This window comes from Ruditapes philippinarum, unplaced genomic scaffold (assembly GCF_026571515.1).
Source record: "Ruditapes philippinarum isolate M1 unplaced genomic scaffold, ASM2657151v2 ctg9685_1_1_1_1, whole genome shotgun sequence".
Classification (NCBI taxonomy): Eukaryota; Metazoa; Mollusca; class Bivalvia; order Venerida; family Veneridae; genus Ruditapes; species Ruditapes philippinarum.
This window is the reverse complement of record NW_026864658.1, coordinates 14,694-29,138: the sequence shown is the minus strand read 5'-3', so window position 1 is coordinate 29,138 and position 14,445 is coordinate 14,694. Positions and strand designations below refer to the sequence as shown.

The window sequence follows — 14,445 nt, the reverse complement described above, 5'->3', positions numbered from 1 at the left end:
AATGAGAAAGAAATATTTGTAGACGATAGTGTTGCTAAATATGTTAACGCCAAAGTTCTATAGCACGATCTTAAGCCTCTAATAATTAATCATTCAATAATTAAATACACGTATAGTCAATGGTGAAATTGATCAAGAAGATTGAACAGATTCGTGTAAAAGATTCGTGTCTTTTAAAATTAATGTTTAGACATACCTCCATATCTTTGCTTTTCGTGTGATTTCATGTTTTAGAGAGCTGGCTTTTATTATAAAGTTTTTTTTCCCCCAGCCCAATCCATTTTTGCACAGACATCTTTTTCGCAAAGTTCTAGAAAACCCTTCGTGCCAGAACCCCTGAAAACTTCGATGATTAAATCCAAAAAATTTCAGTTTTAATGCTGCACGCAAGACTAAATTTTAAAAAAAAAAGACTAATAGCCGCTGTGTCTTTCCTAGCATTATATGATAATCAAATTTTAGAAAATCATTCGGATAATCGTGAAAAGAAAATTACTATTTAGTATGCACACGTAGATGGTTACCGAATAAATGAAGGATTTTTGTAACTAGCAGCTTTGTCTTAAACGGTAGAAAGTCATATTCCTCATCAAATATGAAGCCAAGACGTATTCCTGAGATGCCATCAGACACAATCTTGTCGTCTGGTGTGTCTGCGACCAGTGTGTCCTGCAGATCTTTTAAATCTTTCAGTGCTTGCACGTGGCCGATATCTTGCTGGCTTATTTTAGATGAGCACTGTGTCACAAGGTCTTTTATTTCACCCAACTTCATCTGAAACAATGAATTTCCGAAAGAATGAATTTGCATGTGACATTGATATTTAAATTTTGTAACGATTTCAGTATGTTGCTGCAGTATGTAAGACACACCAATCTTTACTAACAGATAAAAATAAAATAAAACCGTATTTGTTATAATGTAACTGAATTTCTCTCTTTTTAGCTCACCTGAGCTTGCTCAGGGTGAGCTTTTAGGATCGGTGAATGTCCGTCGTCCGTCCGTCCGTCGTCCGTCGTACGTCCACAATTGCTTGTGAACACTCTAGCGGTCGCATTTTTGCCTCAATCGTCATCAAACTTGGTCAGAATGCTTATCTAGTTGAAAGCTCGGATGAGTTCGAACATGGCTCATCTCGGATGAAAAACTAGGTCACAAGAGCTAAGAATAGAAAAACCTTGTGAACACTCTAGAGGTCACATTTTTGACCCAATCATCATCAAACTTGGTCAGGATGTTTGTCTAGGTGATAGCTCGGATGAGTTCGAACATGGGTCATCTCGGATGAAAAAGTAGGTCACCGGAGCTAAAAATAGAAAAACCTTGTGAACACTCTAGTGGTCACATTTTTTGAACCAATCTTCATCAAACTCTGTCAGATTGCTTGTCTAGTCAATTGCTTGGATAAGTTCGAACATGGGTCATCTCTGATGAAAAACTAGGTCACAGGAGCTAAAAATAGAAAAACCTTGTGAACACTCTAGTGGTCACATTTTTGACCCAATCATCATCAAAACTTTGTCAGGATGCTTGTTTAGATAATAGCTCGGATGAGTTCGAATATGGGTCATCTCAGATGAAAAACTAGGTCACCGGAGCTATAAATAGAAAAAACCTTGTTAAACACTCTAGCTGTCACATTTTTGCATCAATCATCATCAAACTTGGTCAGGATGCTTATCTAGTTGATAGCTTGGATGAGTTCGAACATGGGTCATCTCGGATGAAAAAGTAGGTCACCGGAGCTAAAAATAAAAAAACCCTTGTAAACACTCTAGCGGTCACATTTTTGCATCAATCATCATCAAACTTGGTCAAGATGCTGTCTAGGTGATAGCTCGGATGAGTTTGAACATGGGTCATCTCGGATGAAAAAGTAGGTCACCGGAGCTAGAAAATAGAAAAAACCTTGTTTAACACTCTAGTGGTCACATTTTTGCATCAGTCATCATCAAACTTTGTTAAGATGTTTGTCTAGGTGACAGCTCGGATGAGTTTGAACATGGGTCATCTCGGATGAAAAAGTAGGTCACAGGAGCTAAAATAGAAAAACCTTGTTAACACTCTAGCGGTCACATTTTTGTATCAATCATCATCAAACTTGATCAAGATGCTTGTCTAGGTGAGAAGCTCGGATGAGTTCGAACATTGGTCATCTCGATGAAAAAGTAGGTCACCAGAGCTAAAAATAGTAAAACCTTGTTAACACTCTAGTGGTCACAATTTTGACTCAATTGTCATTAAAACTTGGTCAGGAAACTTGTCTAAGGTCATTGCTGGGAATAAATCGAACATGGGACATCTCGGATGAAAAACTAGGTCACAGGAGCTAAAAATAGAAAAAAATCTTGTTTAACACTCTAGTGGCTACTGTCATGATCCAAATATTCTGTTAATTGGTCTGAAAGTTTGTTTTGATGATTTCTAAGTCAAAGATCGAACATGGGTCATCTTGGATGAAAAACTAGGTCACACCGCCCAAATATGGAAAAACCTTGTTAACATTCTAGTGGTCACATTTTTCGACTCAATTATCATCAAACTTGGTCAGGATGCTTGTCTAGGTAATTGCTTGGATGAGTTTGAAATCGCATGTGAAACTAGGTCACCGGAGCTAAAAATAGAAAAATCTTGTTAACACTCTAGTTGCTACTGTTTTGATCCAAGTATCCTGGAAATTGGTCTGAAAGTTTGTTTTGATGATTTCTAGGTCAAGTTTGAATATGTGTCACCTGGGTAAAAAACTAGGTCGCACTGCTCAAATATGGATAATCCTTGTTAATACTGTAGTGGTCACATTTTTGACTCACCTGTCATGAGACTTGGTCAGAATGCTTGTCTAGGTAATTGTTTGGATGAGTTTGATGGGTCAGGTGAGCGATCTAGGGCCATCATGGCCCTCTTGTTTAAAATTAATTCAGTAAATAATGTTTTTTCTACATTGCTATCATCTTCAAACATTATGAGTGCAACTGTCATAAAATGGTGAAGAAATTCAAAAATATATCATAATACCTCCGAACGTTCGCAGTAAAGTTTCAGCTCGGCATTTTCTTTCTGCCTTGTCTCGTTTTCTGCTGTAATTTCATTAAGCAGTTTATTTGCTGCATCTGTTAAACTATCAATCGCGTTTTGTAACTCGTCAAGGTCATCTTCGGAGTTATGGTGTATGTTGTTGATACAGTCGATTTGCAGACTTCCAACCGAATTTAAGATTGGTTCCCCTATTGGATGGCTTTTAATGATATCTAGTAATTTTTTGCTGAGTCCTTCGACAGTCTATATGACAAGTTTAACAACATGTGTAACCAAGTAAAATCAAATAATATTGTTGCAATGCAAAACATTTCCTATCATAAACAGTAATTCTAGTAACTAAATGGCGATAAATACTAGGAGTGTCTTTTTGTTGTTGTTGTTGAAATACAGATATAAAGATAATTCTTAATTTTAATAAACAAAGTATACATTGTATGTAATTCAATCATGAATGTAAAACTAACACGGATGGGAAACTATGAAAGGCTGCACCCTTGATCACGAAATCACATTTCTAGTAGTTTTAAAGAAACCATGACATTATTAAAAGCTCGTACAAAATGAATAATTAGGAACAGTTCCCATTAACGAACAAAAGAAACAAACGGGGGAGGGGAAATGTCAAAAAGACATTCAATAGGTTATATTAAAGTCACCTAGAGAAATATTTTCAGTTTCGGATGTACAAAATAGTTGGTTCCATTAAATGTAGATTTTTACACAAATCTGTGCTCAAGGTGTTATGGCATACAATAACCATGTAATAGCCTTCTTCTTTCTTTTTAAATGTGTCACGTTTTCATTTAAAACAATTACACATTTACCATGAGCAATTGTATCCGGACCCATACATTCCATTAAATCCTTATGAAAACTATATAAGATCTATTTTATCAATTTTTGAAAAGCTAGACACATCATTTTGTCCAACAGCTGTCTTAATTTATAATAGTGGTGGCCCAATATGTGTTATTTATTAATTTTTATTTTGGTAAAACGCTTATCAAATGCATAATTTGGCAACATGAAGAAAATGCACATGTTACAAATATGTCATTACTGAAGTCACCACTTTAATCACATATCATTTTAAAACACTATATGCTTGCTATATAGTTATGAACGACTTACTCTCTCCAAAAACTTTTCCCTCCATTTCAACTCTTTAATTTTCCTCTTATTGAATGGATCCTTTACACGTCTCCTCAAAGTTTTGAGTCTATTTTTCTTTTTCCCTGATTTTTGATGGTTATGGTTGTTGTTTTCATTTGGTTCTTCTTCAATAGCCGATTGGGTGTGCATGTTGCTGTTGGTCAACAAAAGTGTTGTCTCTGACAAAACATCGAGTTCACCTTTTTGTGCCATCACACAAACATTCGACCTATTACTACCATGCTATCTGGATTTACAATATCAAGTCATGTATATAGTAACTGTTTAAAATAATATTGAGCATTATAAGCAATTGCATTCCTCCCGTCGAAGCTGTGAGTAATAGCTTCAATTTAGGGCTGTCCGTTTTTAAATTAACCTCTGACATCAAATTTGCAATATACGTATATTCAAACCGAATATGATGTGTATTTACGTCACAGCTAGGTGCATACCATCAGTCCTTTATTAAAGGATCAAATATTTAAAAACGTTTCTGATCGGTGTAAAAGTTTAATAAAATATTATAATGATATTTTAATATTTAATAACAGTTTGTTTCTTTTGATCTAAAATGTCCGTAGTATCTTCAATAACATTTTTAAAAACAAGAGAGCCATGATGGCCCTAAAATCGCTTACCTGTATATAGGCCCCTGGGCCAAGGCCAATGTTTAACCAGGGGCTTTTATTTGAACAAACTTGGTAGACACCCATTAGAAGATGTTTCATGATAAATATCTAAGCTCTAGCTCTTTGGAGTTTTTATACGAAGATTTTTTAAAGTTTTTACTATATACATATAGGGAAAAACAATGACCCCTTGGGAGGGGCTAATTTTTACCCAGGGCTTTTATTTGAACAAACTTGGTAGACACTCAAAAGAAGATATTTCATGCTAGTATCTAAACTCTAGCTCTTTGGGGTTTTTTATAAGAAGATTTTTTAATTTTTTACTATACACATATAAGGAAAATCAATGACCCCCGGGGCGCGGCCAATTTTAACCCAAGGGCCCTTATTTGAACAAACTTGGTAGACACCCAATAGAAGATGGTTCATGCTAAATATCTTAGCTCTAGCTCTTTGGGTTTTTTAAAAGAAGATTTTTAAGTTTTTACTATATACATAAAGGGAAAAACAATGACCCCCGGGGTGGGGCCAATTTTTTCCCCAGGGCTTTTATTTGAACAAACTTGGTAGACACCCACTAAAAGATGTTTCAAGCTTAATATCTAAGCTCTAGCTATTAGGGATTTTTAAAAAAAGTTTTAACTATTATATACAAATAATGAAAATCAATGACCGCCTGCACTGGCGGGGCCAATTTTGACCCCAAGGCATTTATTTGAACAAACATGATAGACACTGACTAGATGATGTTTCATGCCAAATATTTAAGCTCTAGCTCTTTCGGTTTTCTTAGTGGTGATATTTTAAGTTTTTTCTTTCGGTTGCCATGACTTGGAACAATTTTTAAAGTTAACTGCCAAAGGAACATTCCTGTGAAGTTTAGATGAAATTGGCTTAGCGGTTTATGAGAAGATGTCGTTTACGGACCGACGGACGGACGTCGGACGAAAAGCGATCACAAAAGCTCACCATGTCACTTTGTGACAGGTGAGCTAATAAGTTATTTTGGAATCCCTACATGTATTTTACATGACTAATGCCAATACACGGAAAGTAAATGCCTTTGTTTACGCAGTACGATAAAAGTTATTCAACTTTATTGTGTTTATTACTACTATTATATAATTATGTTATGACATGTAACAAAATAAGACTTTGTATGTAATTCAGATATATGCTATAATTGTATTCCGTTTTCTCGATAGTTTTCTTCAAAACAATCCTTAAAATACATGTATATAAATAAAATAAAAATATATAATATGTCAAAATAGACCATTGCATTATAAGGGACATTCACGGTACACAAGAAAATATATATAGTAATGTTTTTTGCTAGAATAATGTTTTTCTGTTACCTTTGGGTCGTAAGTGTTCCGTTATTTAATATGTTTACAATACAGTTAACATAAATTAGTGTTAAATAAAAATCAACTATCCTTGAGTATAATTATGACGTGTACTATATTACAAGGTTCTATTTATATACCATTTTTGTTTAACCATTTGGCACTTCTCACATTGATCATAATTATGATATATGCATGCAAATCTTTATCTATGTCAGTTCAATATTAAGAATGTTCGTCTTAAACTATTAAATTATAAAAATAATGAGTCATATATATTGTTTATGCCTCTTTAATAAATAAATTAATTAATTTATTTATTAATTAATTTTTTAATGTTATGTTATGTTATGCTATGCTATGCGGAATCTGTTTAAACCCAAATAACTAGTAAGTTTATAGATCTATAGGCTTTATTTTAAACGTGTATACATGTAGTATCGCTCAGTAGGTAGAGTGCAGGTCTGATAATCGTGATGTCGTGGGTTCGATACCTACTCATGCCACTATCATTTTTAATAATTTTGTTTATTTGATGTTTATATAATTTGCCATGTTTATTCATCTTCTTTCATGTTCATTCTGTAATATTCTTTCTCTAAGTAGTTTAATATTCTAGATTGTTCATTGATAGTATATATATGATGAATGCTTGTACTTCGAGGTGTGTGCTAATTTGTGATATTGTGTTATATTGATACACTGATTGTGTGCTAACATAGAAATATGTAGGTTTGGATTCTGTAATTCTGTGTGGGACATATTTGATTTTTTGTTTTCCAATCCAGATATGATAAAAATCTTTGCCAAAACCTGCTATCTTATATTACAAAGACGGATAGTTTTAATTTGTAAATAATCTTTCTTAATTAGATTGTATGTATATATACATATACTTTTCTTACTTAAACTGATTCTAATGTGTTTTCTCTTATGCGTTTTTTTATTATTAATTTTAATAAATTCATTTATCCTATTCCTATAGTTCATTTAGTTTTTATTATTTATTGTTGTGTTCCTTTCAAATGATGTAATATGTATATGATGTTTGTAACATAATATGACCCAGTCTCTTATAACTCCACTATGGAGTGGCAATATACTTTTTATTATGACTGTATATATATTGATTGTAACTTGTATGAATGTATATTGATGAGACTTTTGAAAGTACATGTATTCTTTTTTCAAAATTCAAGCAATAATTTTGTAATCTACAGTCAGTATATAACATCAGGGTCTTTCAAATATATTTTTTGAAAGACCCTGATACAATGTAAAGCTTTATACACTTATGTATTTAAAATGATGATCGTTTTGGGTATTCGAATGTGCGTGCATGCGTTCGCGCGCGTGTGTGTCTGTGTATTTCAATTGTACAGATCGTTTTGGGTATTTCAGAGTGTTTCAGTGTTTTATCTTTAATTTTACGAACCTTGCAGTTACAGATGTTTATGATTTATGGATGCCATATTAAAGTTGTAAAATATGACAACGTTTTTATAGATCAAACTGGGCTAACAAATTATTTGTACATAACAATTAACTATTTTAAGCTTAGTTCAAAGATGTACTGGTAATGGTTATTTGACGTTGCTCGTCATATTGCACCAGGAAGTATACACGGTGCTGGTTAGTACATTTTTTCACATGCAAGTAATAAGGCCGCTTCAAGGTGCTGGGTTTGAGTTCAGAAGGTCGCCGCGCAATTAAAAAGTATGAAAATATATACGCGAACACCCTATTATAAACAGTAGCGGTTTTATCCGCAATGACGCCATTATTCGAAACACAAGTCTGTGGCGTAAAATCTTACTACTATGACGACCTCCTTTGGTCTCCATGTAAAACGCCCGTTGATCAACGTTTCTCTATACTATTCTTTGCTCCGTGTTGCCATTTTTCAACCAAGTATCGTGATTCAGTCGTCCACGAACAGATTGGAACCTTTAGATGGTTCCTTTTTACTATTACCATTAAAAAATCAGTGGCGTAGCTACTATTAGGCCATGTAGGCCCGGGCCTACACATTTTTCAAGAAAATGACATTTTCAAAGGTCCCAAAATAATACAATAACAAGAGGGCCATGATGGCCCTGAGGTCGCTCACCTGTATATAGCAACCCCCCCCCCCCCGGGCAAATTTTTACCCAAGGGCTTTTATTTGTTTATTTGAACAGACTTGGTAGACACCCAAAAGAAAATGTTTCATGCAAAACATCTAAGTTCTAGCTCATTGGCTTTTTTAAAAGAAGATTTTTTAAGTTTTTACTATACACATACAGTTAAAAACAATGACACCCCTCGGGCAGTCCAGTTTCGACCCCCAGGCTTTTATTTAAACAAACTTTGTAGATCTTTACTTAAAGATGTTTAATGCTTAATATCTAAACTCTAGCTATTTGGGTTTTTTCAAAGAAGATTTTTATGTTTTTGCTATACACATATAAGGAAAATCAATGACCCCCGGGGCGGGGCCAGTTTTGTCCCCAGGGCTTTTATTTGAACATACTTGGTAGACACCCATTAGAACATGTCTCATGCTAAATATCTTAGCTCTAGCTGTTTGGGTTCTTTAAAATAAGATTTTTTAAGTTTTTACTATATGCATATAGGGAAAATCACTCATTCACTAGAAGATGTTTCATGCCAAATATCTAAGCTCTAGCTCTTACGGTTCTTTAAAAGAAGATTTTTTAAGTTTTTACTATATGCATATAGGGAAAATCAATGACCCCCGGGGCGGGGCCAATTTTGACCCCAGGGCTTTTATTTGAACAAACTTGGTAGACATCCACTCGAAGATGTTTCATGCCAAATATCTTAGCTCTAGCTCTTTGGGTTCTTTAAAAGAAGATTTTTTAAGTTTTTACTTTATCCATATAGGGAAAATCAATGACCCCCTGGGGCGGGGCCAATTTTGACCCCAGGGCTTTTATTTGATCAAACTTGGTACACTGTGATTCGCTAGAAGATGATTCATGCCAAATATCTAAGCTCTAGCTCTTACAGTTCTTTAAAAGAAGATTTTTTAAGTTTTTACTATATGCATATAGGGAAAATCAATGACCCCCGGGGCGGGGCCAATTTTGTACCCCAGGGCTTTTTATTTGAAACAAACATGGTAGACACTCACTAGAAGATGTTTTCATGCCAAATATCTTAGCTCTAGCTCTTACGGTTTCTTTAAAATAAGATTTTTTAAGTTTTTACTATATGCATATAGGGAAAATCAATGACCCCCCGGGGCGGGCCAATTTTTGCATTTTTAGTTGAACACTAGAAGATGTTTCATGCCAAATATCTTAGCTCTAGCTCTTACGGTTCTTTAAAAGAAGATTTTTTAAGTTTTTACTATATGCATATAGGGAAAATCAATGACCCCCTGGGGAGGGGCCAATTTTGACCCCAGGGCTTTTATTTGAACAAACTTGGTAGACACTCATTAGAAGATGTTTCATGCCAAATATCTAAGCTCTAGCTCTTAGGGTTGTTTAAAAGAAGATATTTAAAGATTTTTCTTTCGGTTGCCATGGCAACCAGAGTTCTGCATGGAATTAAATTCTTTGAACAATTTTTAAAGGTGACCACCAAGGAACATTCCTGTGAAGTTTGGATGAAATTGGCTCAGTGGTTTATGAGGAGATGTCATTTAAAGCAAAAGTTTACGGACGGACGACGGACGGACGGACGCCGGACGAAAAGCGATCACAAAAGCTCACCCTGTCACTTTGTGACAGGTGAGCTAAAAACAGGCGGGCGTGGGGTTGGTAGTGGGTTTAAGCCTTATGGTCGAATCAAAGTGTTTTAGGCTTATGCATGATTTACCATCCTCAGTAATGTGAGCATCTAATCAAATTCATAGTTTAAAATTATCGGTTTGGTAATTTTCCTTGAAAATACTTTAGAACGCACATTTTGCTCTTTTTAATCTCAACTTGTTTTTGGCTTGTTTTTTGGCTTCTGAGAGCTAAGCCCCAAGACCCCCTTCTATGGGCCTACAAGTTGAAAAAAGCTGGCAATTTTTATATTAACGAGAAAAGAAAAATCCTCAACACATCTAACATAACAGGATGATTAAATTCCTGCTCTTCAATCTCTACTCAAGCTTATTTATGTTTTTTGATATTTTCTGTGTTTACTTGCTGTACTGTGATAAATGACCAGCTGGTTATGAAATAAAACGCAAATCTTGAACAATTTTACATTTATTTCCATGGCTTTGTATTTATAAAGATAATAAAAATCACATGGAGCAAGTCAGATGAGCGAGTTTTCAATTTATATTGAAAAATATGTTTTTGTCCGTTTTGAAAAATGACTGAAAAAAGTGATGATTTATAGCATCATTAAGGAAAAAAAAGTTGCCTTATATAAAACAACGCGCGATGAAAGGGCCGTTGATTTATTATTATTTAACCTGGTCATGTAAAAAATGAAATGATTGTTATTGTTTTATTTAAGGGAAAAAACAACAAACACTTCTTACATTCTTTGTTCAATGTTTCTAGTGTTATTTAGAATAGACAAGGGGTAAATTTTACACTGTTCTGTTATATTAAGAGCGAAAAATAGTTTATTTCATAGAATACTATAAAATGGTTGCTAAATAATTCACTGCATTTACATGTGCATGATACGAAATAAATTTATTTTGTTAAGTACAGTAGGGTGAACGTTTCGGTTGTCAAAAATAGCGTTTTTCGTGCGTCCGTTTTTCGTGTAACGTGCGTGCGTATAGCGTGCAACGTGCGTTTGCTGAAACGCTTTCTCAAGCGTGCATCGTTTACAAGCGTTTAACGTTTATCATCATTTCCGTGTATCGTTTTTTCGTTTATCGTGCGTCTGAAAGCGTGCGTTTCTTATTCCCAGAAACATTTAGCGTGCGTCTGCGTTCGTCTAAGCGTTTTGCGTCTGTTAACTTACTATTGAGAAGTAAAAGAATATCTTAGATATATTATGTAAATTTCTTGTTTCTTAAACATGTAAGAGATATTCTGTGTCCCTGTCAAAGCATAGAAATATTTAATATAAAAGAAGTTTTATAGTTATTTACATTAAAGTTTTAAAAGTTTGTGACCCTCGGCGGTGAATACTGGTCAGATTTCTACAATGCTTTACGTCGAAGATTAATTAGTTTAAATCCTATTTTACATAACGCAATAAAGATATAATTAACTAATTTTAAATTGCAACATTTTTGATATTCAATTCAGCAACAGGTGTTTAGTATGCGTAGCAATATAATATATATTAGATATGAAGTTGTCAGACATCAAAATGATGGTAATCAGAAATACCCCCTTTAAAAAAGTTCATCTTATGACTTTTTCAATCAAAGACTGTGCCGAATTTAAATTTTTAATTTAAATTTTAATTTTTCTATCCGAACACTATTTAGGGGTGATAATTATTTTGACAGTTCCTTCCTATTTTTTTCTTGACAGATTTATAAATGAATATGTAAGCAGCCTGGCAGGGACTCGAACCCCTGACACTCGGGATACGATTCCGCGGCTCTTGAGTTCCTCTGAGCTATTCGGCCGCTTACACGTTTTACTTGTTTAAATACTGAATAGTTATAAACCTACTGTGTATGCAAATATTTCTTCGCATTTCCCAGGGTTACTTAGCATTGTGAATTAATTTCTAGCTGGGCTATTCAAATGTATGTCAGTCACAGGGTGAGAAAAAAGTGCATCCTGACATGGACTCGAACCCGTGACCCTCTAAATACCGTACCGCAGCTGTACCGACATTTGTTAATAGTTTCATTATTTGTACATGTATAGTGAACATTTTAATAATTATTCATTGTACATTGTACCATTTCTATATTTTTGTATAAATAAAAATAGCTAGATTTTTTTTCTAGATAAAAAATTCTATGGTGGCTAATATATACCATGTTGTACTTTTTAGACATGTAATCACAACAGACAGGCTAAGCCACCCTTTACAAAATTCCCCTATCTGACAGCATAGACTACTAATTTTGTATGTGGCCTGGGCTTTTACTGTTCACTTACAAACCGTATAACACTGATAGCGAACAGATGCGCAGGCTGGTCTGGATCCATGCTGGTCCCCAAACCCATTATGTTGGTTTTATCGTGACGCGGCTCAAATATATCTTAATCTTATATGAGGTCCATAATATAACCCACTTTGATAAACATATATAGCTTTCTTTTTGATTTTTTTTCTGTATATTATCTATTTAAATCACTTTTAAGGTTTATCAATCCGTAATCATTACTTAACATAATACCCCTTTGAGATACCCGAGATGAGCCTGTGTCGCCCTTTGCTAACTTAAAAGTATATAAATCTTTCCATATATAACCATATAATTCTTTGAAGATTTTTAGATAGGTATGCTGTAGTCCCAAGTCACTTGTTTAACTTCCCTCAAGTAAGTTATAAACCTCATAACTGATAAAAATTCTAACTATAATATACTTAAATATCACCTATGTATTTATATAAATTTACAAAAACACATTTTGCATACTAATATATCTTTTGGGACCTGTAAAATTTCAATTGATTGTAATTTTAATTTTCCTACAATATCAATTTTATGCTTCATAGGTAGGTCAGTTCATTAAAAAGAGCATAATACAAGATCCATATGAAAAGTCATGTAATTGATAACTCAATCCAAATAAACTTTATTAATTAAAAGCTTCAATAAGATGACTTAAAAAAAAAAGATTTCAATAATTGTCCATGAAAAATATAAATGTTATAGTAAATTCTATGTAGACCCCAACTATTAAAGAAAGCAGTGCCAAATAAAATGTTGATACACCGGGTAATTTTACCTTAAACTTAACCTCTTTGGAAATGATACAGATTTTTTTTAATATAACATAAATCTATTATATTAATTAACAAACATATCTAATTGAGTAAAATAAGGTAGTCCTAACAAATTTCATTACAAAATATGAGAATTATGGCAAATCTCCCAAGATGCCTAAATGTCCAAGATAATGCACTAAATCACTACAAAATATGAAAATTTTACCTAATTATAAGAGCCTTGGAAATTAAACAAAGCTATAAGAGGAACATTAATCTATCATATTAATTAACAAACGTATCTAATTGACTAAAGTAAGAAAGTCCCACCAAATTTCATTACAAAATATAAGAGTTATTGCAAATTTCCTAAGATACCTTACTGTCTTAAGATAGAACACCAATTCACTACAAAATGGGGATTTTTACCTTATTATAACAGCCTAGGAAATGAAACAGAATTATAAGTGCAACATAAAACTATTATATTAATTAACAAGCATATCTAATTGATTAAAATAAGAATATCTCAATAAATTACATTGAATATTCAGAAAATTATGTCTTATTTAATCTTATGATGTATAACTATACAAGCTTACACACTAATTCATTAAAAATGGGAGTAATATTACCTATTATAACATCATGATAAATGAATCAAGTTATATAAGCAACATAGTATTATTATATTAAGTTATACCTACATCAAATTGACTTATATAAGAAAATTTCAACAAAATTCATTGAAAATTAAGAAATAATGGCTAGTTTTCTATAATTCCTTATTAATAACTTTACCACACTAAATCATTGAAAATTTGGGTAAGTTAACCAAGTTATAACCTTCTGGTCACTCAGAAACAAAGTAAGTAAAGCCAAATAATGTTTATACTATCAAGTAACTACTACATCTAATTGACTAAAATAAGAAAACCCCATTGAATTATATTGACAATGAAGAAAGATAGGGTAAATTTTCTATGATGCCTATTTTTTCAAGCAAATACATTACATCTTTAGAAAAGGGGGGTAATTTTACCTTATTATAACCTCCTAGGAAATGAAACCAAGTTAGTAAGGCAACAAAAAATCCACCAAATTTCATTGAAAAATACAAAAAAGGTATGACAAATGTCCTATAATGCAGACAGAGGGGTTCAGATCCACTGTCAGTAAGGAAGTGTTCCCTTCCCCGTCAGGGGACCATTACTTGCATGGTATATGGAATCACAAAAAGATACTGATTTTTTCATTTTTACAGCTCAGAACTGTTCACTATTGAGGGGAGAGAGATGTGCAAGCAGACTGATAGCTTAGCCGGTAGTCAGCTTCGACACTGTATTCAAGGGGTCCCTGGCTCAAGTCCCAGTCAGGCTGCATATTTTTCTCACCCTTTTGACATTTGACTCCCAACAGTTAGTAATAAAACAATGTGAAATTGGCCTTGAAGTTTCATTACCATC

At 33.5% G+C, this 14,445-nt stretch overlaps 1 protein-coding gene across 1 annotated transcript; it reads right to left on the bottom strand.

The window, feature by feature from the left end:
* Nucleotides 1–458: 458 nt before the first annotated feature.
* On the bottom strand, nt 459–6,286 carry LOC132726405 (uncharacterized). The gene is made up of 4 exons (XM_060711718.1): nt 6,182–6,286; nt 4,171–4,438; nt 3,016–3,279; nt 459–774 (listed from the first exon to the last, which is right to left on the bottom strand). The coding sequence occupies exons 2-4, from the start codon at nt 4,402–4,404 to the stop codon at nt 496–498; spliced, it is 777 nt and encodes a 258-aa protein (XP_060567701.1). The 5' UTR covers nt 4,405–4,438; nt 6,182–6,286; the 3' UTR covers nt 459–495.
* Between the last annotated feature and the right edge of the window lie 8,159 nt (nt 6,287–14,445).

What these genes read in the sequence shown, in the direction of transcription:
- LOC132726405 (XM_060711718.1), bottom strand. Translation starts at nt 4,404, where the DNA reads ATGGCACAAAAAGGTGAACTCGATGTTTTGTCAGAGACAACACTTTTG. An exon ending in GGGAAAAGTTTTTGGAGAGA is followed by an intron (nt 3,280 to 4,170) that starts GTAAGTCGTTCA and finishes CTTGTCATATAG; the next exon opens with ACTGTCGAAGGACTCAGCAA. An exon ending in TTTACTGCGAACGTTCGGAG is followed by an intron (nt 775 to 3,015) that starts GTATTATGATAT and finishes TCATTGTTTCAG; the next exon opens with ATGAAGTTGGGTGAAATAAA.